The sequence below is a fragment of the Scyliorhinus torazame genome, chromosome 1 (assembly GCF_047496885.1).
Source record: "Scyliorhinus torazame isolate Kashiwa2021f chromosome 1, sScyTor2.1, whole genome shotgun sequence".
NCBI lineage: Eukaryota > Metazoa > Chordata > Chondrichthyes > Carcharhiniformes > Scyliorhinidae > Scyliorhinus > Scyliorhinus torazame.
This window is the reverse complement of record NC_092707.1, coordinates 30,284,994-30,308,443: the sequence shown is the minus strand read 5'-3', so window position 1 is coordinate 30,308,443 and position 23,450 is coordinate 30,284,994. Positions and strand designations below refer to the sequence as shown.

The window sequence follows — 23,450 nt, the reverse complement described above, 5'->3', positions numbered from 1 at the left end:
TGCTCCGCTTTCCTCCCACAGTCCAAAGATGTGCAGGTTAGGAGGATTAGCCATGCTAAATTGCCCGTAGTGTTGGGTGGGGTTACTAGGTTATGGGGATAAGGTGGAGGTGTGGGCTTGGGTAGGGTGCTCTTTCAAAGAGCCGGTGCAGACTCGATGGGCCGAATGGCCTCCTCCTGCACTGTAAATTCTGTGATTCTAACCTGTACATCTTTGGACTGTGTGAGGAAACCAGAGCACCCAGAGGAAGTCCATGCAGACACTGGGAGAACGTACAAACTCCACACAGACAGCCACCCAAGGCTGGAATTGAACCTGGGTCTCTGGCACTGTGAGGCAGCAGTGCTAACCACTGTGCCACGATGCCAGTATGACAACTTTATTTACATGTTTAGAGTTTAACTTGTTTTGTTTCTCATATTTATCATAACATCTGATGGAATATTTTGAACCTTTTTTTAAAGCATTTTATACTTTATTCAACAGTTTGCTGTTTGAATTCTTATCATTCCTGCTGTACTTTGTTTTATTCAGAATTAGTTTATATATTTCTCATGGCAATGCTGTATACTTTGAGCATCATGAATATTTTCTGAAAGAATCATTTACTCTTCAAAAATCAAGTTGACTTATTGTTTTATTTGGAAAATCCTGGATGAGGGTCCAAGACTAATAGGTATAGTTTTGCACCAAATTTGATTTGCAAAAATTTGATAAAAAGGCTTGCATTTATTTAGCATCTGTTACAACCTCAGGAAATTGAAAAGCCCTTTACAGCAGGGAAGTACTTTATAAAAAAAAAAAAAAAAAAAATTTTTTTTAAAGTTCAGTCACTGTTGCAATACACCACAAAGTCCCACAAACGGCGGAGTGATAATGGGCATATAATTAGTTCTAGTGTAGCTGGTTGAGGGGTTAGTATTGGCTAGCAAACGGGAGAGAACTTGCTCTTCTTTGTAATAGTGGCCTGAGACCTTGTGTCCCTCCGAGAGTGCAGGTGAAGGGTGGCATCTTATTGAAACGTTGTGCGCATGCTCTGCCGGACAAGAGAGCTTTGTTGCCTCTTTTCAGGAAGGCCTGCCAAGCCACAAGCGAGTGGCGTAAGTGGTGAGGCTAGCGATGGGCCTTTCCCTGGATCAAGACCCCAATGGAGCGTAGAGGTCTTGTCAATTAGAGGCTGGCAGCTCTTGTGCTCAGCTGTGTTACAGACCAGGAACCTAGGATCGTGGAGCAACCCAGGCCAAGGGTGTGTGTGTGTGGGGGGGGGGGGGGGGGGGGGTGTAGGGGAGTGCGTGTGCAGGAGCAGGCTGTGGATTTCAACAGCACTCCACCCATCCCCATCACATTGTTGATTTTGAGTCCGTTGATCAGGCACTTGAATGGCTTTGATTGAGGACTCACGCTTGGGTGACAAGCTGTCTGCACAGTTTTACGTGTGATGCACGCTGCATATTGGCAGGCCTGCCTGCCATGAGGTTGATACCAGCAACAGCTCATTTAACGGTCTCCTAAAGGTGGCAGGGCAGGAAGGTCAACCGTGGGTCCTTCCACCCTGAACTTAATTCTGATGGAGGCGGGAAAGTGGCAGGTTTCTGGTGCTGCTTAATTATATATCCTTCCCACGTCTAACTCGCCACCAGCAGAAGCACAAGATTCCATCCACTGTTTGTTTTAACATCTTATGCAAAAAACAGCACCTCCTCCAATGCAACACTGTCTTCACTTATCAACTTAAATTCTGTGCTGTAGTCTTTGGAGTAGGACTTGAATCCTTGACCGTCTGACTCGTATGTAAATGTGGCAACTGAGTCACAGCTGATAATCGAAGAAGACTGAGCAAATTCAGAAGCGGGGATTAGATTATGCCAATTTTGAATTTTAAGAGCTTGCTTATTTTAGGAAGAAAGAAAACTTGGAAAAGTAAGGAGGTGCACAGATTTGAGTTCTGAGGGAAAAATGAGTTGCAGAAACATTGTGTTGATTCTTGATTTAAATACAGGGAAGAAGCAGGGAGGCACAGCATGTCTAGAATGCTACATTAAGAACAACAAGGAAAGGTTCAGAGGGACAATGACCACATAGAGTTTTTATTTTGAAATGGAGATTAGCATTAGAATCAGAATTACACAACTCTGTCAAAAACGATTAATGACATTTTGGACATCTTTCTACAGCGTGTGAATGGTTAAAACGGGAAGCATGTGTTTGGACGTTAGGTATCCAAGAATGGGAATCACCTATTATGAATTTGTTTTGTGTCCGAGTAAGTAAGCGATGTTAAAAGAGATTGCCCATTTATGGAGGAAGCACTGAAATCTTACATAGTCTAGACCAAGATACGTATGCAGTTAAGAAGTTAGTGTCTGTGTATCAATATGCTTCTTGACAGCTTGACCGGGAGGTGTGAGAGGACAAAGAAAAGACTAGCGGCAGGAGGGGCTGTTCACTTCATAGTTTGTTGGCATTGTACCATGGGACATCATGCTGTGATATCCCCGTCTATTTTTACTGGTTACCTCTGCCACTGAAGGTAATGTTTTCACTCATTATTCTGCTTGTAAACAATATATCTTAAAAACCAATGGCGAGATTTCAACAAAACTTGGTACACAACGTATGGTCCACGGAAGAACGAAGCAAGGGATTTGAAACCAGGAATTTCTTGGTCTGATAGCCGAATTTCACACTGGTTCCTGAATTTATTGAAATGTCGAGGCAACTGTCTGTTGACTGAACGCTCCTGGAACTTTGCCCTCTTTGTGTATTGAATTTCATTGTGAAATGTAATACAATAAAGCAGCTTAATGTAGGGTGAAATATAGATACTTATTAGGGTCATGTAAGATGTGTGCTGTACCATTGCAAGTCACATTATCTTGTACTTAACGCTAATGGAGCTAATACTTATTATATTGAGAAGACAAAGGAAAGGGTGCATTAAAGATTGATCCCAAGTCTTAAGGGATGGGGTGGAAAAATTAGAGCAACTCGAGTTGTACAGTCTGAAGAACGAGGTTATGGGTGGATAAGATCGACGTATTAGTTGGTATTGCTGAGGTAAATAATATTTCAGTTAACTAGTGGAAACAGAGATGATAATTTCAGCAAAAACTTTTGAATAACATACCAGAGCAAGGCATTAAAGATTAAGCATTCAAGATGCAGCTGGATGCTGGAGGATGGTTTTTTTTTTTTGGGTGATGTGCTCATCCTTGATTATTTTAAGAATGATCACAATTAATTTCCTCCATTGTTTGCAGAGAAATGTGTCATAATATTTCTTAGTCCAAACCGAGTTAGTGGTGGTTGTCAGGGTTCCATTTCAATTGAACCATGGGCAAAACAACTGTGAAGCTGATCATTACTAGGGAGTGATGCAATTATTGGTCATTATCCAATACATAATGTAATCACAGACATTCTGGTACACTCTGACCCTTCATACTCAATGTTGCTGTTGTCTGTAGTTGTGTAAAAAATGCTGTAACAAGCAAGTCCTCTTCTATTTTGTTTGTTTTTTCACGGACCAATCAGTGTGAAATATTGTGTTTTTTCTGATTTAACATAGATAATGTGGAGATTGTACTGAAGAGTGTTAATAATCGACATGCCAGTGAGAGCCATGACAACGATCAGCCAGATTATGACAGTGTTGCTTCAGATGAAGATACGGATCAGGAACCAACAGCCAAAGCAAACAGAGCAAAGGTACTCACTCACTCCTACTGTGTCATTTTAATGGAGTTCAAGATAGGTGGTGCCCTGATACTAATTGTACGACAGAATTATGTCCAAAATTAACAAGGAACATCAAGTTCCAGGTCATTTCTAGCAAAGTGTATAATACTATGCATATCAATGTTCGTTACAAAAATTTGCACTTGTAGAAGGAAGGAAAGAAAGCTAGTTGAGTGTTTTAAATTTAGAATACTCCCTTTTTCATCAAATCAAAACCAGTCTCCAGGATATATATTTTTAAAGACAATTGTTGTCCTCATTGAAAATGCCAAAGTTGCGTTTTCATCCTTGCTTGGTGGCTATCAGTGATATCAGCTGCTGAGAATGATCTATCACATCCAACTGCAGCTCTGTTGCAAGCAGCAAAGATGGGATTTCAGTTATGCATGAGGTATTCCAGCATCACCCAATAGCAAGAAGCCACACTTGGTGTTTGCTTTTCATATTATGCATATATCAATGAACAGTAGAGATTGAATATGATACCACCGGTGTCCCCAGCTCCTCAGAGACCGTGTTAGGGAACTGGAGCTGGATGAACTTCGGATCGTCCGGGTGGCAGAGGGGGTCATAGAGAAGAGTTACAGGGAGGTAACCACACCCAAGGTACATGACAAGAGTAGCTGGGTTACAGTCAGGGGAAAGAAAACAAACAGGCAGACAGTGCAGGGATCCTTCGTGGCCGTTCCCCTTCAAAACAAGTATACCGTTTTGGATGCTGTTGGGGGGTGTGACCTACCGGGGGAAGGCCCTAGCGGCCAGGTCTCTGGCACGGAGTCTGGCTCTGGGGCTCCGAAGGGAAGGGGGGAGAATAGAAAAGCAATAGTAATAGGAGATTCGATGGTTAGGGGAATAGGTAGGAGATTCTGTGGTCGCGAGCGAGACTCCCGGAAGGTATGTTGCCTCCCGGGTGCCAGGGCCAGGGATGTCTCGGATCGTGTCTTCAGGATCCTTAAGAGGGAGGGGGAGCAACCAGGAGTCGTGGTGCACATTGGTACCAACGACGTAGGTAGGAAAAGGGGTGTGGAGGTAATAAATGAGTTTAGGGAGTTAGGCTGGAAGTTAAAAGCCAGGACAGACCGAGATGTCATCTCTAGTTTGTTGCCGGTGCCACGTGATAGCGAGGCTAGGAATAGGGAGAGAGTGCAGTTGAACACGTGGCTGCAGGAATGGTGTAGGAGGGAGGGCTTCAGGTATTTGGATAATTGGAGCTCTTTCTGGGGAAGGTGGGACCTTTACAAGCAGGACGGGTTGCATCTGAACCAGAGGGGCACCAATATCCTGGGAGGGAGGTTTTTTAGTACTCTTTGGGAGGGTTTAAACTAATTTGGCAGGGGAATGGGAACTGGATTTGTAGTCCAGCAACTAAGGTAGCCGATATTCAGGACGCCAAAGCATGTAATGAGGCAGTGGGGAAGGGAACACTGACAAAGGAGAGTACTTGCAGGCACGGAGATGGGTTGAAGTGTGTATACTTCAACGCAAGGAGCATCAGGAATAAGGTGGGTGAACTTAAGGCATGGATCGGTACTTGGGACTACGATGTGGTGGCCATCACGGAAACTTGGATAGAAGAGGGGCAGAAATGGTTTTTGGAGGTCCCTGGTTATAGATGTTTAAATAAGATTAGGGAGGGTGGTAAAAGAGGTGGGGGGGTGGCATTGTTAATTAGAGATAGTATAACAGCTGCAGAAAGGCAGTTCGAGGAGTATCTGCCTACTGAGGTAGTATGGGTTGAAGTCAGAAATAGGAAAGGAACAGCCACCTTGTTGGGAGTTTTCTATAGGCCCCCCAATAGTAGCCGAGACGTGGAGGAAAAGATTGGGAAACAGATTTTGGAAAGGTGCAGAAGTCACAGGGTAGTAGTCATGGGTGACTTCAACTTCCCAAACATTGAGTGGAAACTCTTTAGATCAAATAGTTTGGATGGGGTGGTGTTTGTGCAGTGTGTCCAGGAAGCTTTTCTAACACAGTATGTAGATTGTCCGACCAGAGGGGAGGCCATATTGGATTTGGTACTTGGTAATGAACCAGGGCAAGTGATAGATTTGTTAGTGGGGGAGCATTTTGGAGATAGTGACCACAATTCTGTGACTTTCACTTTAGTAATGGAGAGGGATAGGTGCGTGCAACAGGGCAAGGTTTACAATTGGGGGAAGGGTAAATGTTGTCAGACAAGAATTGAAGTGCATAAGTTGGGAACATAGACTGTCAGGGAAGGACGCAAGTGAAATGTGGAACTTGTTCAATGAACAGGTACTACGTGTCCTTGATATGTATGTCCCTGTCAGGCACGGAAGAGATGGTCGAGTGAGGGAACCATGGTTGACAAGCGAGGTTGAATGTCTTATTAAGAGGAAGAAGGAGACGTATGTAAGGCTGAGGAAACAAGGCTCAGACTGGGCACTGGAGGGATACAAGATAGCCAGGAGGGAACTGAAGAAAGGGATTAGGAGAGCTAAGAGAGGGCATGAACAATCTTTGGCGGGTAGGATCAAGGAAAGCCCCAAGGCCTTTTACACACATGTGAGAAATATGTGAATGACTAGAGCGAGGGTAGGTCCGATCAAGGACAGTGGTGGGAGATTGTGTATTGAGTCTGAAGAGATAGGAGAGGTCTTGAACGAGTACTTTTCTTCAGTATTTACAAATGAGAGGGGCCATATTGTTGGGGAGGAGAGTGTGAAACAGACTGGTAAGCTCGAGGAAATACTTGTTAGGAAGGAAGATGTGTTGGGCATTTGAAAAACTTGAGGATAAACAAGTCCCCCGGGCCTGACGGGAGAGATCCAAGGATTCTATGGGAATCAAGAGATGAAATTGCAGAGCCGTTGGCAATGATCTTTTCGTCCTCGCTGTCAACAGGGGTGGTACCAGGGGATTGGAGAGTGGCAAATGTCGTGCCCCTGTTCAAAAAAGGGAATAGGGATAACCCTGGGAATTACAGGCCAGTTAGTCTTACTTTGGTGGTAGGCAAAGTCATGGAAAGGGTACTGAGGGATAGGATTTCTGAGCATCTGGAAAGACACTGCTTGATTTGGGATAGTCAGCACGGATTTGTGAGGGGTAGGTCTTGCCTTACAAGTCTTATTGAATTCTTTGAGGAGGTGACCAAGCATGCGGATGAAGGTAAAGCAGTGGATGTAGTGTACATGATTTTAGTAAAGCATTTGATAAGGTTCCCCATGGTAGGCTTATGCAGAAAGTAAGGAGGCATGGGATAGTGAGAAATTTGGCCAGTTGGATAACGAACTGGCTAACCGATAGAAGTCAGAGAGTGGGACTTCCGGGTGCGGCGATGACCAGCTGAGTCGCACGTTTCGGCAGCTCCCGGTGTAACGGACTTTTGGGCTCTTAATAAGAGCCCCAACGGCAATTTTAACGGCTAAAAGTACTGTGCGGTGAACCAGAAGGGAATCCCCCCTGGATACGGATGGAAAAAGGAGAGGAAGGTGGCCGGATTGCGGTGGATCCTTTAAAGCAGCGGCAAGGAAGGCACGCAAAAACCAAGATGGTGTCGGAAGGTGGCAGTTTAATATGGGGCCCTGAACAACACGAGTTTTTGAAACGCTGCATGGAAGAACTCAAAAAGGAAATGAAGAAGGAGCTGTTGGCCCCGATATTACAGGCGATCGAAGGGCTAAAGGAGGAGCAAAAGACCCAGGAGCGGGAGCTTCGGGTCGTGAAGGCAAAGGCTGCCGAGAATGAGGACGACGTACAGGGCCTGGTGGTGAAGACGGAGATGCACGAGGCACACCATAACCGATGTGTGGAAAGGCTGGAGGCGCTGGAGAACAACGCGAGGAGGAACAACCTAAGGATTCTTGGCCTTCCTGAAGGTGCGGAGGGAGCGGACGTCGGGGCATATGTGAGCACGATGCTGCACTCGTTAATGGGAGCGGAGGCCCCGGCGGGTCCGCTGGAGGTGGAGGGAGCATACCGAGTGACGGCGCGAGGACCGAGAGCAGGAGAAATTCCTAGAGCCATAGTGGTGAGATTCCTCCGTTTTAAGGACAGAGAGATGGTCCTTAGATGGGCAAAGAAAACTCGGAGCAGTAAGTGGGAGAACGCGGTGATCTGCGTATACCAAGACTGGAGTGCGGAGGTGGCGAGAAGGAGGGCGAGCTTTAATCGGGCCAAGGCGGTGCTTCACAAAAAGAAGATGACATTCGGAATGCTGCAACCGGCAAGACTGTGGGTCATATATCAAGGGAGGCACCACTACTTTGAGACGGCGGATGAGGCGTGGACTTTTATCGTGGAAGAAAAATTGGAATGAGCGGGTTATTTAAAAAAAAAAAGAACGTTTGAAACAAAGTGGTGGGGCGAGTATGGGGGCGAAGAAGGGGGGAAAAAGGAGTTTTATGTTATTAATCCTGCGATGTGGTAACTTTTCTCTCTTCCACAGGAGGTGGTGGGGGGAGGAAAGGAGGTGGAAGAGATGGGGTGATGGCCATTGGGGGCGGGGCCAAGGGGGAAGCGCGGGCTCGGTTCCCGCGCTATGATAATCATGGCGGGAATAGGGAAGCAGGAAGGAGGGGGATCGCACGGTGCGAGCCGAGGTCACGGGGGGAAGCCGAGGTCGGCCAGAGTTTGCTGACTTCTGGGAGCAACATGGGGGGTGTAACTACGCTAGTGGGGGATCTAGCGGGGGGGGTGGGAGGGGGGAATTATTGGGCTGCTGCTGCTGGGGAGAGGGGGGAGCTGGTATGGGGTGGGATGGGCGGGGGGGCACCGCCTGGGGGGGACACAGCTGCGTGGGAACCGGGTGAGGAGCTGGAAAAAGGGGATGGCTAATCGACAAGGGGGGGTAAAAAGCCCCCCAACCCTGCTGATCACGTGGAACGTGAGAGGGCTGAACGGGCCGATAAAGGGCACGGGTACTCGCACACCTTAAGAAACTTAAGGCAGATGTGGTTATATTACAGGAAACGCACTTGAAACTGATAGACCAGGTGAGACTACGCAAAGGTTGGGTGGGGCAGGTGTTCCATTCGGGGCTAGATGCGAAAAACAGGGGGGTGGCTATATTAGTGGGGAAGCGGGTAATGTTTGAGGCAAAGACTATAGTGGCGGATAGCGGGGGCAGATACGTGATGGTGAGTGGCAAACTACAGGGGGAGACGGTGGTTTTGGTAAACGTATATGCCCCGTACTGGGATGATGCCAATTTTATGAGGCATATGCTAGGACGCATCCCGGACCTAGAGGTGGGAAAGTTGGTAATGGGGGGAGATTTCAATACGGTGTTGGAACCAGGGCTGGACAGGTCGAGGTCCAGGACTGGAAGGAGGCCGGCAGCGGCCAAGGTGCTTAAAGATTTTATGGAGCAGATGGGAGGAGTAGACCCGTGGAGATTTAGCAGACCTAGGAGTAAGGAGTTTTCGTTTTTCTCCTATGTCCACAAAGTCTATTCGCGAATAGACTTTTTTGTTTTGGGAAGGGCGTTGATCCCGAAGGTGAGGGGAACGGAGTATACGGCTATAGCCATTTCGGATCACGCTCCACATTGGGTGGACTTAGAGATAGGGGAGGAAACAGAAGGGCGCCCACCCTGGAGAATGGACATGGGACTAATGGCAGATGAGGGGGTGTGTCTAAGGGTGAGGGGGTGCATTGAAAAGTACTTGGAACTCAATGACAATGGGGAGGTCCAGGTGGGAGTGGTCTGGGAGGCGCTGAAGGCAGTGGTTAGAGGGGAGCTGATATCAATAAGGGCACATAAAGGAAAGCAGGAGAGTAGGGAACGGGAGCGGTTGCTGCAAGAACTTCTGAGGGTGGACAGGCAATATGCGGAGGCACCGGAGGAGGGACTGTACAGGGAAAGGCAAAGGCTACACGTAGAATTTGACTTGCTGACAACAGGTACTGCAGAGGCACAGTGGAGGAAGGCACAGGGTGTACAGTACGAATATGGGGAGAAGGCGAGCAGGTTGCTGGCCCACCAATTGAGGAAAAGGGGAGCAGCGAGGGAAATAGGGGGAGTGAGGGATGAGGAAGGAGAGATGGAGCGGGGAGCGGAGAGAGTGAATGGAGTGTTCAAGGCATTTTATAAAAAATTATACGAAGCTCAACCCCCGGATGGGAGGGAGAGAATGATGGGCTTTCTGGACCGGCTGGAATTTTCCAAGGTGGAGGAGCAGGAAAGGGTGGGACTGGGAGCACAGATTGAAATAGAGGAAGTAGTGAAAGGAATTAGGAGCATGCAGGCGGGGAAGGCTCCGGGACCGGATGGATTCCCAGTTGAATTTTACAGGAAATATGTGGACTTGCTCGCCCCGCTACTGATGAGGACCTTTAATGAGGCAAAGGAAAGGGGACAGCTGCCCCCGACTATGTCTGAGGCAACGATATCAGTTCTCCTAAAGAAAGAAAAGGACCCGCTGCAATGCGGGTCCTATAGACCTATTTCCCTCCTAAATGTAGACGCTAAGATTCTGGCCAAGGTAATGGCAATGAGGATAGAGGATTGTGTCCCGAGGGTGGTCCATGAGGACCAAACTGGGTTTGTGAAGGGGAGACAGCTGAATACGAATATACGGAGGCTGCTAGGGGTAATGATGATGCCCCCACCAGAGGGGGAAGCGGAGATAGTGGTGGCGATGGATGCCGAGAAAGCATTTGATAGAGTGGAGTGGGATTATTTGTGGGAGGTGCTGAGGAGATTTGGTTTTGGAGATGAGTATGTTGGATGGGTGCAGCTGTTGTATAGGGCCCCAGTGGCGAGTGTGGTCACGAATGGACGGGGATCTGCATACTTTCGGCTCCATAGAGGGACAAGGCAGGGATGCCCTCTGACACAAGTACTGTTTGCACTGGCAATAGCATTGAGGGGTGCCAAGAAGTGGAGGGGAGTACTTAGAGGAGGAGAAGAACACTGGGTATCTCTGTATGCGGATGATTTGTTGTTATATGTAGCGGACCCGGCGGAGGGGATGCCAGAGATAATGCGGACACTTCGGGAGTTTGGAGAATTCTCAGGATATAAACTGAACATGGGGAAAAGTGAGTTGTTTGTGGTGCATCCAGGGGAGCAGAGCAGAGAAATAGAGGACTTTCCGTTGAGGAAGGTAACAAGGGACTTTCGTTACTTGGGGATCCAGATAGCCAAGAATTGGGGTACATTGCATAGGTTAAATTTAACGTGATTGGTGGAACAAATGGAGGAGGACTTCAAGGGATGGGACATGGTATCCCTGTCACTGGCAGGGAGGGTGCAGGCAGTTAAAATGGTAGTCCTCCCGAGATTCCTCTTTGTGTTTCAGTGCCTCCCGGTGGTGATCATGAAGGCTTTTTTCAAAAGGATCGAGAAGAGTATTATGAGTTTTGTGTGGGCCGGGAAGACCCCAAGAGTGAGGAAGGGATTCTTACAGCGTAGTAGGGATACGGGGGGCTGGCACTACCGAGCCTAAGTGAGTACTACTGGGCCGCCAATATCTCAATGGTGAGTAAGTGGATGGGGGAAGAGGAGGGAGCGGCGTGGAAGAGATTGGAGAGGGCGTCCTGTAGGGGGACTAGCCTACAAGCTATGGTGACGGCCCCATTGCCGTTCTCACTGAAGAAATACACCACAAGCCCGGTGGTGGTGGCGACTTTGAAAATTTGGGGACAGTGGAGACGGCACAGGGGAAAGACGGGAGCCTTGGTGGGGTCCCCGATAAGAAACAACCAAAGGTTTGCCCCGGGGAGAATGGATGGGGGATTTGGAATATGGCAAAGAGCAGGAGTAACGCAACTGAAAGATCTGTTTGTGGATGGGAAGTTCGCAAGTCTGGGAGCGCTGACCGAGAAATATGGGTTGCCCCAAGGGAATGCATTCCGGTATATGCAACTGAGGGCTTTTGCGAGGCAGCAGGTGAGGGAATTCCCGCAGCTCCCGACGCATGAGGTGCAGGATAGAGTGATCTCAGAGACATGTGTGGGGGATGGTAAGGTGTCGGACATGTATAGGGAAATGAGGGACGAGGGGGAGATTATGGTAGATGAGCTGAAAGGGAAATGGGAAGAAGAGCTGGGGGAGGAGATTGAGGGGGGCCTGTGGGCGGATGCCCGAAGTAGGGTAAACTCATCGTCCTCGTGTGCCAGGCTAAGCCTGGTTCAATTTAAGGTGTTACACAGGGCGCATATGACTGGAGCACGGCTCAGTAAATTTTTTGGGGTAGAGGATAGGTGTGCGAGATGCTCGAGAAGCCCAGCGAATCACACCCACATGTTCTGGTCATATCCGGCACTACAGGGGTTCTGGGTGGGGGTGACAAAGGTGCTTTCGAAAGTAGTGGGGGTCCAGGTCGAACCAAGCTGGGGGTTGGCTATATTTGGGGTTGCACAAGAGCCGGGAGTGCAGGAGGCGAGAGAGGCCGATGTTTTGGCCTTTGCGTCCCCAGTAGCCCGGCGCAGGATACTGTTGATGTGGAAGGAAGCCAAGCCCCCGGGGGTGGAGACCTGGATAAATGACATGGCAGGGTTTATAAAGCTGGAACGGATTAAGTTCGTCCTAAGGGGATCGGCTCAAGGGTTCACCAGGCGGTGGCAACCGTTCGTCGAATACCTCACAGAAAGATAGAGGGAATGGAAAAGAAGGCAGCAGCAGCAGCCCAGGGGGGAGGGGGGGGAGGAACCAGAAGGAGTCTCAGGTTTATTAATATATATGTATAATATGTATAGGTCGTTGCTATAAATAATTGTATGTTGGATTGTTAAACCATATTTTTGGAGAGTGTTTATCTGAGACAAGGCAGTTGCCATTTAGTTTTAGTTTTCGTTTTTGTTATATATTATTTATTCTTTGTTTATAAAACAGGTCATTGTTATTTATACTGTTATATTATTGTGTAAAGGATACACAATGTACTGTGATGGTTGACCAAAAATTTTCAATAAAATATTCTTTAAAAAAAAGAAGTCAGAGAGTGGTGGTGGATGGCAAACATTCAGCCTGGATCCCAGCTACCAGTGGCGTACCGCAGGGATCAGTTCTGGGTCTTCTGCTGTTTGTGATTTTCATTAATGACTTGGATGAGGGAGTTGAAGGGTGGGTCAGTAAATTTGCAGACGATACGAAGATTGGTGGAGTTGTGTATAGTGAGGAGGGCTGTTGTCGGCTGCAAAGAGACATAGATAGGATGCAGAGCTGGGCTGAGAAGTGGCAGATGGAGTTTAACCCTGAAAAGTGTGAGGTTGTCCATTTTGGAAGGACAAATATGAATGCGGAATACCGGGTTAACGGTAGAGTTCTTGGCAATGTGGAGGAGCAGAGAGATCTTGGGGTCTATGTTCATACATCTTTGATAGTTGCCACTCAAGTGGATAGAGCTGTAAAGAAGGCCTATGGTGTGCAAGCGTTCATTAACAGAGGGATTGAATTTAAAATCCGTGAGGTGATGATGCAGCTGTACGAAACCTTGGTCAGGCCACATTTGGAGTACTGTGTACAGTTCTGGTTGCCTCATTTTAGGAAGGATGTGGAAGCTTTGGAAAAGGTGCAAAGGAGATTTACTGGGATGTTGCCTGGAATGGAGAGTAGGTCTTACGAGGAAAGGTTGAGGGTGCTGGGCCTTTTCTCATTAGAACGGAGAAGGATGGAGGGCGACTTGATCGAGGTTTATAAGATGATCAGGGGAATAGATAGAGTAGATAGTCAGAGACTTTTTCTCCCGGGTGGAACAAACCATTACAAGGGGACATAAATTTAAGGTGAATGGTGGAAGATATAGGGGGGATGTCAGAGGTAGGTTCTTTACCCAGAGAGTAGTGGGGGCATGGAATGCACTGCCTGTGGAAGTAGTTGAGTCGGATACATTAGTGGCCTTCAAGCAGCTGTTGGATAGGTACATGGATCACGGTAGAATGATATAGTGTAGATTAATTTGTTCTTAAGGGCAGCACGGTGGCATTGTGGATAGCACAGTTGCTTCACGGCTCCGGGGTCCCGGGTTCGATTCCGGCTTTGGTCGCTGTCTGCGGGGTCTGCGCGTCCTCCCCGTGTGTGTGTGGGTTTCCTCCGGGTGCTCCGGTTTCCTCCCACAGTCCAAAGATGTGCAGGTTAGGTGGATTGGCCATGATAAATTGCCCATCGTGTCCAAAATTGCCCTTGGTGTTGGGTGGGGTTACTTGGCTATGGGGATAGGGTGGAGGTGTTGATCTTGGGTAGGGTGCTCTTTCCAAGAGCCGGTGCAGACTCGCTGGACCGAATGGCCTCCTTCTGCACTATATATTCTATGATAATCTGTGATTAATCTAGGACAAAGGTTCGGCACAACATCGTGGGCCGAAGGGCCTGTTCTGTGCTGTATTTTTCTATGTTCTATGTTGACAACCCGGTCTTTAGCTCTCTCAAAACTTCAACAAAGTGGGTGTTTTCAGTGCCATGCATTATTCAACAACAAGTTTTTCAAAAAATAATTTTTAATTTTGATGTAGTTTCATCCTTTGTTATAAACCCAACCATTTTTGTTTGTGGACAGGTGAATCAACTGATGTACTGTCTTTGACATTGAATGGGAGTAATTAGAAGGCAGTAGTCTCAAACAGGTTCACATTATTGGAGTAAAATCTCAAATGTTCTTGACACAGTTTGATTCAAACCTATTCAGTGTGTTTACTACTATAATAAATCAGCTATCGCGTTTGGATCTGTTCATTCTGTGTTTTAATGTTTAATGTCATGGCCCCGGTGGTTTTTTGGCACCTTCCTAGCCATTCTGCCAGTCGAGTTCAGTAATGAAGGAGTGTTACAGTGATACAAGTAAAAATGATTTTGGGAAAAAGAGAGAGACTCCCTGCAGCTTTAACCTCCAAAAATGTGATTCTTTTAACTGTATCTACATAGAAATAGAATTTTGTTTATCAGATGCGCTTCTTATTGTAGAGCATGGACTCTGACCTGTCAGACGGACCAATTACATTACAGGAATACATGGAGGTGAAAAATGCACTCAGTGCTTCTGAGGCAAAGATACAGCAGCTGATGAAAGTGAACAGCAACTTGAGCGATGAACTGCGTTTGATGCAAAAAAAAGTAAGAATGCCTTTTTCAGACACTTGGAATTCATTCAGTTTGTTCTGTATCCTGGGGTCAGTGGTGAATTTTGTGAGTTAAAGACCGCAGTGACTTTTTTTTGTGGATTACTCAACTATGGGTTCCATTTTCCTTTTGCTTCTTTATTCGGGGCAATGTGGTGGGGGATTGAGGATTTTGTCCTAAATGCAGCAGGAAAGATCAGGAAATGAGTCCTGCAATGCATTTCAGATTTCTAATTTCTCTTGTAAATTTCATTTTGTTCCGATTTGCTCACTCAGTTGGACCTGAGCTGGCACTGGTAAAATCTTTGGGCATCTTGATTCTTTCAAGAGAGAAAAAAAGTGATGTTACCCATTTCTCAATATCACTCATTTTCTGTACCGTACATCATTCCAAGTGGCTGACCTGGTGAAAATCGGGGTAGTTCCAGCCATATTTAAGGCTCCCGGGTGCTCTTCAACCATAGAACGCGATTGCAATGGCTTTTGCTGGCTACCTTCATACTGCAAAGCTTTCTCGTCAAAATTATCATTGTTTTCCATCCCTGGACATTTTCCAGGTATCCGTTCTGAGTGGACGGGATTGGGTGGGGTGGAATGCTGAATATGGTTACCCCAAGTTAGATCTTAGAAAAGTCTTGTATAACCTGATTGTTGCGGCCCTAGTAGTATAATGAATGACAACATCATACCGCACAGAAGCATGTCATTGGATCGATCCTGCTTATGCCATCTCTTTGAATGAGCTAACCCAATTATTCACGCTACCCTGTTCTTTCCCAATAGCTCTGCAATACCTTTTCCTTTCAAGTACATTTCCAATTCGCTGTGGTTACTATTCAATCTGCTTGTGCCACCCTTCTAGGCAGTGCATTACAGCCCTGAGCCATGATTTTCTTGACTGCAGCTTCCTGGCATAATGCTTGTGCTTTCTGAGAGTGGTCATCAATCACTTGGCAGTTTTCCTTTAATTTGTCTAAAATTGCAACCCATGCTGTATTCTATTTCCTTTGTTTTCATCTATGTGTATCATAAAATGTTTGCCTGTATTAAAGACCATCTGCCAATCTTGGGTCTTCTTCCCCATCTCATATAATCCACTTGCAGCAATGTGGTTCTTTTCATCAATCATTTATATCCAACTCTTTTTTTGCTAAACTCTTCTAAGTTATTGACTTTGTTGCACACTTTGGTGTTATCTGAACATTAATCATTATGCTGTATGGCCTCTTCTGTCATATTGAACATTTACGTTCAGAAGAGATCATAATACTGAACCTGGGGTTGACCTAAGTATGATTGGACCCCTGTGGGAAGCTACTCCCTTTAAAATCACCCTTGATTTACATACCTTCCCCTAAAATAATGTAGAATGGAAAATATTCTTTAATTTGTAAAGCACCATTTTAAATATTTTTCACCTTTACAATTCCTGTGTTTCAACACTTCCTCCGAGGGAGAGGTGCTTAAATGGCACACTTATTTATTCCTTTTGAACTGAATTATTCCAAGTAGTTTTGAATTTCTACTTGGTCCATTCCTAGTTTTAGTCTGTAATAGTGGAAAAGAAATGAGGGTTAGGCAATCAAAAATATAGTTAGACCCACCCGGGAATTTTTTTTTCACCCTTTCGCAGAACGTTTTGGGATTTAAATGTTGCTTTTTAAAACCAGGTACTTCCATGCATATGAAAAGATGAGGAATTTGTTAGTCACTCTCGGTAATCTTCCTTCATCTAGTCTGTTGGAAGGTCCCTTGTCCTGGTTCAGCGGGAACCTTGTGAGCACAAGAATGACAGGTTTTTTAAAAAGCCAAAATTGTGATGGCAAGCATTCACCAATACTGAAGTTTAGGATGCAAGTGGTAGATAGGTTTAAGCTGAGAAAGCTGGCTCACCAATGTCCGGGGAGATGTAGTTTGTTCATAACTTGTACAGTTACACAAAGAAAACCTTTGCTGATTGAACTATTGATAACTATTGCTCTGTATGTTCACTTGCAGTAATTTAAAACCACTTAAGGCCGCCTTTTCTCTTCTACCTTTTAAAAGGTTAGAGAGGAGCATGTTGCAAAAGACACAAACATTCAGTTAATCTACTCGGGTGCCCTGTTGCTTCACTGCATAGTTGCATATTGGGCAGTAAAGGAATAGACCTGAATATTAAGGCTCAGAATGCTTTTTTAATGGGAAAGAGGCATCACTGAGGAGGCCAGCATTTGTTGCTGCCATTGAGAAGGTGGTGGTGAACTGCCTTCTTGAACCACTGCAATCCATCTGGTGTGACTACACCCAAAGTTTTATTGGGAAAGCAGTGCTCGGTTTTTGAGAGCGCAGAAACAACAATTATAGTTCAGCCAACATATTGTGTGGCTTGGAGTGGAACTTGCAGGTGGTTGTGTTCCCATCCTTGGTCTTGTGCTTTAGTTGGTGGAGGTCATGGGGTAGAAAGCTGTTGTCAGAGGAACCCTGAGCGAAGTACCACTGCTGTAGCTGAGAAAATGAAAACTTCAAGACCCAAATTAATAACACCTCTCACCCCCACTTAAGCAATTCCCCTAAAGTAGCGAATAGCATTCTGTGACATGTTTAGTGCAGAAAAGAAAGCTGTTTTAATAATCACAAGCAGACTGACCGAAAGTGAAATTGCAATGGTGATAATTCATTGAGTGGTGATTAAAAATTAATCATGATCTGACACAGATATAATCTGTTCAGGGACTTGAAGCTCAGTGGAGAAGGAAATACAATACCATTTTACAATAGCTGTCAGACAGTAGCAGGATCTGAAATTACAGCGTGTATGGTTGAGCGACCCAACGGAAGCTGTTTACAGTTTCTGAAGGCGAGGGAGGAGAAACCTGAGCAATTCAGCTTAGTGATTCATGAAAATGTCAGAGCAGTTTACAGGGAATACAATGACATTTCCAGTACAATATAATTTTTAAAAATTGGATGTACAGACAGCCTTCTTTTTTTATTTGTTTTCCCTTGACAAGAGAGTTATAGTAATTTCATATTAATTTGTATTGGTAGTCAAAATTTAACACAGCCAGAATTCTCCCTGAACTGAAATTTAATCTGTCTTATTCTGTCTCATTCTTTCGGTATTATACTGAAATGTTGGCTTTACGGTGTTCAACTTTTGTACCTTCAAAAATGAATAAGGTTATCAGCTGAGCTAAACTAATACTTTAAGAGAAGTAAAGATATCTCCAGTTCCTGCTGATTATTTCCCAACGACCCAATTTTTGGTGTGATACTGGATTAGGCTCATATGTAAAGCCCCCTAAAGCCACAATGATATGGCTGACCCTCATTGCTATTGTTCACTGGTGAAGTTGGACAATGTGGATGAAATGCAAGAAGACCTGCACTTCTGGATCAATACTGCATTTTGAGTCAGCCGCTACTTCAGGAGAGCAGGGAGAAAAAGTATTAGCATTTATATAAAAAGGAAAGAGAGACTATAATTTCCCTGAACCCTCTAGCAGTCTTGAGCTTGAATTGTAATTTAATCTCTTGCGAAAGTGAAGTACTGTGGATGCTAGAAATCTAAAATAAAAACAGGAAATGCTGGAAATACCCAGTAGATCTGGCAGCATCTGTGAAGAGAGAAATTGTGTTATTTCAGGCCTCTGATCGTCAGAACTGCCAGACTGTCTGAGCATTTTCAGCATTTCCTGTTTTAATTTAAACTCTTGATTTTGCATAGAAAATAGGAGCAGGAGGAGGCCATTTGGCCCTTCAAGCCTGCTCCACAATTCATTATGATATTGGCTAATCATCCAACTCAATAACCTAATCCTGCTTTTCCCCCATATTCTTTGATCCCTTACGCCCCAAGTGTAAAATCTAACTGCTTCTTGAAAACATGCAATGTTTTGGCCTCCACTACTTCCTGTGGTAATGAATTCCATAGGCCAACCACTCTCTGGGTGAAGAAACTTCTCATCACGTCTGTCCTAAATGGTCTATCCTGTATCCTCAGTCTGTGACCCCTGGTTTTGGACACTCCCACCATCGAAAGCATCCTTCCTGCCTGGGCACGGGCAGGTCCGTGATCTGAGTCACTTGATTTTTAAGTTTTTAACTTGAGCCACAGTTAATATGGAGACAGGTGAACATAAAGATATTAAGAAATGTTTTGTTGCTCTTGAGAAACACAGCCATTCTCAGCTCAATATAAAAGATTCTATTATACTTTCTGAAGAGGAGAAAATTGGTTCTCGTTGCTCTGGCCATCATTTAATCCTTAGCCTACACCAACAAAAGACACACACAACTGATGGTGAACAGTTATATCAGATAACTGATCATTTATCTAATCAATATTTGTGGAAACATGCAAAAACTGTTCTATTAAATGTTTCTACTTTTTATACCCACTTAGTTGAAACTGTAATTCCTCTCCTTTATTGATACTTCTACTGGAGATCAAGAAAAGACCCCAGGGAACAGATATTTTCATTTACATAGCGCTTTTACAGATGAAAATGTCCCAATGAGTTGTTGACTCAACAAGGTTGGGAAGAAGGGAGGGAGAAAGCCCCAAAAAGACAGTCAGAGGACCAAGACAAGGAGCATAGGCTGAAGCAGGCTTCAAGTCAAGGTTTTTGAAGAGGACAAGAATTTTGTCGACAGGGAGCGAAATAAAGGTCAACAATGGTGGGTTGATAGATGAGCAGGATTTAATGCAGAGCAGAATATGTGGAGTTGAGTTTTTGATGAACAAGGAGAGATAGATAGCATTGAATACCTGCTCAGACAGAATCATGGCCTTACAAGATATAAATGGAGCCCCAGAGATGCGGAGCAGAAAGACTGTCAAAAATCATAGGAGCAAGAGAAATTGGTGTTAATGTCCTTAAGATTATGCAATAAATATTCCTGTTATCTATTAGAATTCATGTTACAGACCACCTACAGCTTCATATTATGCTTTTTTTGTTCTATGTAATCAAATCACTTTTGTGTTACAAAAATCTTTTTTTTTTTTTAAAAAAGAATAAAGGTAGAATACCTCAAATGTTAGCACAGTGAAACCTGTAAACTATCGATATTTTAGGGACTGGCATCAGCTAATCTTTTAAAGATGTCTTTGTTTTCAAATCTGTCATTGTATGTACCGTGCAAAAAAAAAATCAATAGAATGGAAAGTTCTTTACGCAGCATTCATAGTTCCAGAGAAACTGATCTATCCATGAGATAGGGCCATTCAAGCATTTGGCCTCCAGGTGGAAGTTGTGGTGTACGTGTGTAATTTAGTCCATGCTTCAGCTCCTTCTACTGAGATGTTAATTTGTTTATTTCCTCTATCTGTCTCTCTGACTTTACTTGTTATAGCAACATTTCATTTATGGCGTGCACGATCCGCATTGCAGTAATCAACAAAATTTGTCCAGCTTTGCTTGATACAAGAAAAGATTATTGGCTTAAAAAAAAATTTCTTTCAGCTTCAAACGCTGCAGAGTGAAAACACCACCCTCAGGCGGCAGGTCACTACGAATATCTATCAAGTTCCCTCCAGTTCAGAATACCCAGGTCCCTCCAATCCTTCATCCTTAAAACGGCGCCCGTCTGCACGTGGCAGCCGGCCTATGTCCATGTATGAGACTGGCTCTGGTCAGAAACCCTATCTCCCAATTGGGGACGTCACATACCCAGAGGACAGTATTGCAGGACTCCAGCCCTTCCCTGAACACGTAAGTAAATTGCCATCAGCTCTGGTAAGCAACTTGTGCTTTTTTGTTTCTTTTCTTCTTTGTCCTAAGTTCTGGTTTTCTTTTCTAGCTTGCAAAACTGTCTTGTGGTTTATTTTTGTCATTTTCTTGTTTTATTCCTTTTTATTGCCAAACAAAGGTTTTTTAATTATTGAAAAATGCCTAATTGAATCTAAATGAACATTGCTTGTTCACCTTTTGCCTTAAACCTTGTTCCTTTCAATGTTGTTATTCCAGGACTGTTGAACTAACATATTTCAGTTGGGAAGGAATAAATCCCAATAGACCTTCACCTAAATTTTATTTAACCAAATGTTAATAGCGGAAGAAAGAAAATGCCAGCTTGAAGCACTAGATGGCATGCAAGTATTGTACAGGTCAGGCAACATCTTTGGAGCGAAACAGAGTTAACATTTCAGGTCGATGTCATTTCATTAGAATTATTCTGATGAAGGGTCAATGCCGTGAAATATTAGCCCTCTTTCTCTCCATGGTGCTGCCGGAACTGCTAAATACTTCAACATTTTCGGTTTTTATTTCCTATTTCCAGCATCTGCAATAGTGTGCTTTTGTACAAATATTGTACAGTGAGTTAAAATCATGAAGGTTTTAATAATTATGTTCTTGAAACAAGCAGATTAATTTGGCAGATATAAGTTTCAGCTTCTCCATAATGGCTCACTTTGTGTATGCACCTTGAGGGTGGTATTGAGCCAATAAAACCAGCCATATCTCAGATTCTGTCCCTAGCCTGTGTCAGATTAGCTGATCTCAGTCATCAGTTGGAAAGGTGAAATTCAAATTCAGCTGGAGAGGTTTGCTACTCCTGATCAACATCAAATTAGCATGTTGCAAACTCTCCACTGCTTGGTAGATGAGACCTGAAGTGGGCTTGGCTGTGGTGATACTCCAGAATTCTTGATACATGAATAGTGACCGTTTGAGCAAGGGTTTAGAATATTTATTACTTCAGAAAAAAGGATGGAAAGGGAGAAAGGTGGTCAGGGGGTGAAAAAAATCTAATTTGCACAGCTTTGCTTTTTGACAATTTAAAATGAGAATAAAAGCCCTCCCAAAATAGGCACTATATATTGAATTACCCTGTTAAATAGTTTGATGGCACTTTATCATTGGAACTTTTTAGTTTCTTAAGTTTAAATCAGTGCAGAACCTCATTTAATATTACTAACTTAAATATTGCGAAATATATTTTCCAGTTCTAGCAGGTAGTTGAACCCGAAAAAGATTATGAAAAAGATGGAATTTGAAGGTTTAAGGGCCCATAGGTGTTACATTTATTGACACTCCTGTTCATTTTGCTAATGTTGCTAATGTTCTCTGGGACCTTATGTTCTGTTAAACTCACTGCATTATTGTGCAAATTGGGAAAGCAGTATAGGTGGTGGTACTTTTACTCTTCATGTATGGTATAATACATTTGTTGTTTTTGAATCTTTAAATATTACGTTTTATAAACACGTCCCACTATTATTTTATGGCTGCATTGGGGCAGTTAGTTTTTTAATTTAAAAAATGTGTTGAGAAAGTGACTTTTATCCAGGCATTGCATTGGGGAATTACACTATTCCTTCAGTGAGGAAGAATATTTGTGATAGGTTATATAACAAGATAAATTATTGCCCTTAATGGAATTATACTAATATTTGGACTATGACTAATTTGTTCGATGTGCTTGCTATCTGGGTTGGGCTTGAGATTTGAATATTCATCCCATACTTTTGAAAATTTCTTTTCCACGGGCTTTGTATGATCATGATGTGGGTTGCACTGAACCTCAATAAACTACACTTTATTTTTAAATATAGAGTGGCCAATTCTTTTTTTTCTCCAATTAAGGAGCAATTTAGCGTGGCCAACCCACCTACACCGTAGATCTTTGGGTTGTGGGATGAGACCCACGCCGACACTGGGAGAATGTGCAAACTCCACATGGACAGTGATCCGGGGCCGGTTTTGAACGCGGGTCTTTGGCGCGTGAGGCAGCAGTGCTAACCCCTGAGCCACCATGCCGCCCTAAGCTATAATGTTAATTTGGGTTCACAAATACAGAATAGCCTGCATTTAACAACATTCAAATTTGTACTTGCTGAAATTCTGTCCAGAATCATAAAACCTCCAGCACAGAAGGAGCCCATCAGCCTATCCTATATGCCAACTCTTTGAAAGAGCTACCCAATTAGTTGCATTCCCCTATTCTTTAAACCAAGACCTGCAAATTTCCTTTTTCCCATGTAGATTGGGGTAAAATTATTTTTGGTTTATCAAAACATGCAACTTATGCTTTATATTTAATTGACTTTAAGTTTATAAAATTAAAAGTTTCATTGGTAATCGAGGGTGAAATTTAATTACCGCAGGCAATTTGTTAAAGACAACACTGAGGTCTTAATGTCTGAATTAAACCAGACTGAATTGCGGGGAAATGGGTCATTGACTAAATGCATCTGCCCGATTTTTTTTTTTTTTATTTTATTTTTATTTTTATTTTTTTTTGTTTGTTGTAGTACTAAAAACCCAATGGTTTATTAAATAAGAATTTATATAAATCACCAAAATGTGTCATTCTTGGTCATTAACATGCAGAATTTTGTTTTCAATGTGAAGTCTTGTTGCTTTTGAATGTCAACTTGTTGAATTATTTTGTTTCTAGGTATGCCAAGTAAAAGCCATAAAACCTAAATTGTGCTAAATATGATTTTTGAACATGAATGTGTTGAAAGAATTGTCCTTTGTAAAATAGCATTAGTTTTTTTCATCATCTGCCCTTCAAATTTATGCAAATCTAACCTTGTGGTACATGTTAATTTGAATTTCCTTGTTTTGTAATGGAAAGTGTGCCCTCCTTGGATTTGTTATGGTTAATGCTCCTCTGATTTTATTTTGAGATATTGTAGGGTTTTTTAAAATCAAAATAGATGAACAAGCATTTGTTTTTTTAATCTCCGTAATCAT

The 23,450-nt window shown here is 43.9% G+C and overlaps 1 protein-coding gene across 17 annotated transcripts in view; it reads left to right on the top strand.

The window, feature by feature from the left end:
- git2a (G protein-coupled receptor kinase interacting ArfGAP 2a) overlaps nt 1-23,450 on the top strand; it is a 146,071-nt gene that overhangs the window by 72,382 nt on the left and 50,239 nt on the right. For 9 of the 17 annotated variants that reach the window (XM_072481503.1, XM_072480289.1, XM_072480630.1 and 6 more), the window contains exons 13-15: nt 3,569-3,708; nt 14,606-14,755; nt 20,211-20,459. In XM_072481503.1, the coding sequence (XP_072337604.1) occupies nt 3,569-3,708; nt 14,606-14,755; nt 20,211-20,459 (539 nt within the window). The remainder of the gene's footprint in view (nt 1-3,568; nt 3,709-14,605; nt 14,756-20,210; nt 20,460-23,450) is intronic. The other 8 variants (XM_072480882.1, XM_072480710.1, XM_072481316.1 and 5 more) reach the window with 3 other exon arrangements.